General features: G+C 71.2%; 1 protein-coding gene across 1 annotated transcript in view; it reads left to right on the forward strand.

Annotated features, from left to right (window-relative positions):
• The window catches only part of Fzd8 (frizzled class receptor 8), a 3,197-nt gene that overhangs the window by 642 nt on the left and 1,872 nt on the right, over positions 1-683 (forward strand). The window contains 2 exon segments of the mRNA XM_029554775.1: positions 1-57; positions 258-682. The exon segment at positions 1-57 is cut by the window's left edge and continues 102 nt beyond it. Coding sequence (XP_029410635.1) covers positions 1-57; positions 258-682 — 482 coding nt within the window.

Here is a 683-nt window from a genome sequence, read left to right on the forward strand (position 1 = left end):
GGCAACGGCAGGGGCGGCGGGGACACGGCGGCGGCACCCCCTGCGCGCGGCGGGAAGGCGAGGCCCCCTGGTGGCGGCGCGGCTCCTTGCGAGCCCGGGTGCCAGTGCCGCGCGCCCATGGTGAGCGTGTCCAGCGAGCGCCACCCGCTCTATAACCGCGTCAAGACCGGCCAGATCGCCAACTGCGCGCTGCCCTGCCATAACCCCTTCTTCAGCCAGGACGAGCGCGCCTTCACCGTCTTCTGGATCGGGGGAAGGCGAGGCCCCCTGGTGGCGGCGCGGCTCCTTGCGAGCCCGGGTGCCAGTGCCGCGCGCCCATGGTGAGCGTGTCCAGCGAGCGCCACCCGCTCTATAACCGCGTCAAGACCGGCCAGATCGCCAACTGCGCGCTGCCCTGCCATAACCCCTTCTTCAGCCAGGACGAGCGCGCCTTCACCGTCTTCTGGATCGGCCTGTGGTCTGTGCTCTGCTTCGTGTCCACCTTCGCCACGGTGTCCACCTTCCTCATCGATATGGAGCGCTTCAAGTACCCGGAGCGGCCCATCATCTTCCTCTCGGCCTGTTACCTCTTCGTGTCGGTCGGCTACCTGGTGCGCCTGGTGGCAGGGCACGAGAAAGTGGCCTGCAGCGGTGGCGCGCCGGGGGCGGGCGCCGCTGGGGGCGCGGGCGGCGCGGCGGCGGCG

The sequence above is a fragment of the Nannospalax galili genome, unplaced genomic scaffold, assembly GCF_000622305.1.
Source record: "Nannospalax galili isolate Female #2095 unplaced genomic scaffold, S.galili_v1.0 scaffold43, whole genome shotgun sequence".
Classification (NCBI taxonomy): domain Eukaryota; kingdom Metazoa; phylum Chordata; class Mammalia; order Rodentia; family Spalacidae; genus Nannospalax; species Nannospalax galili.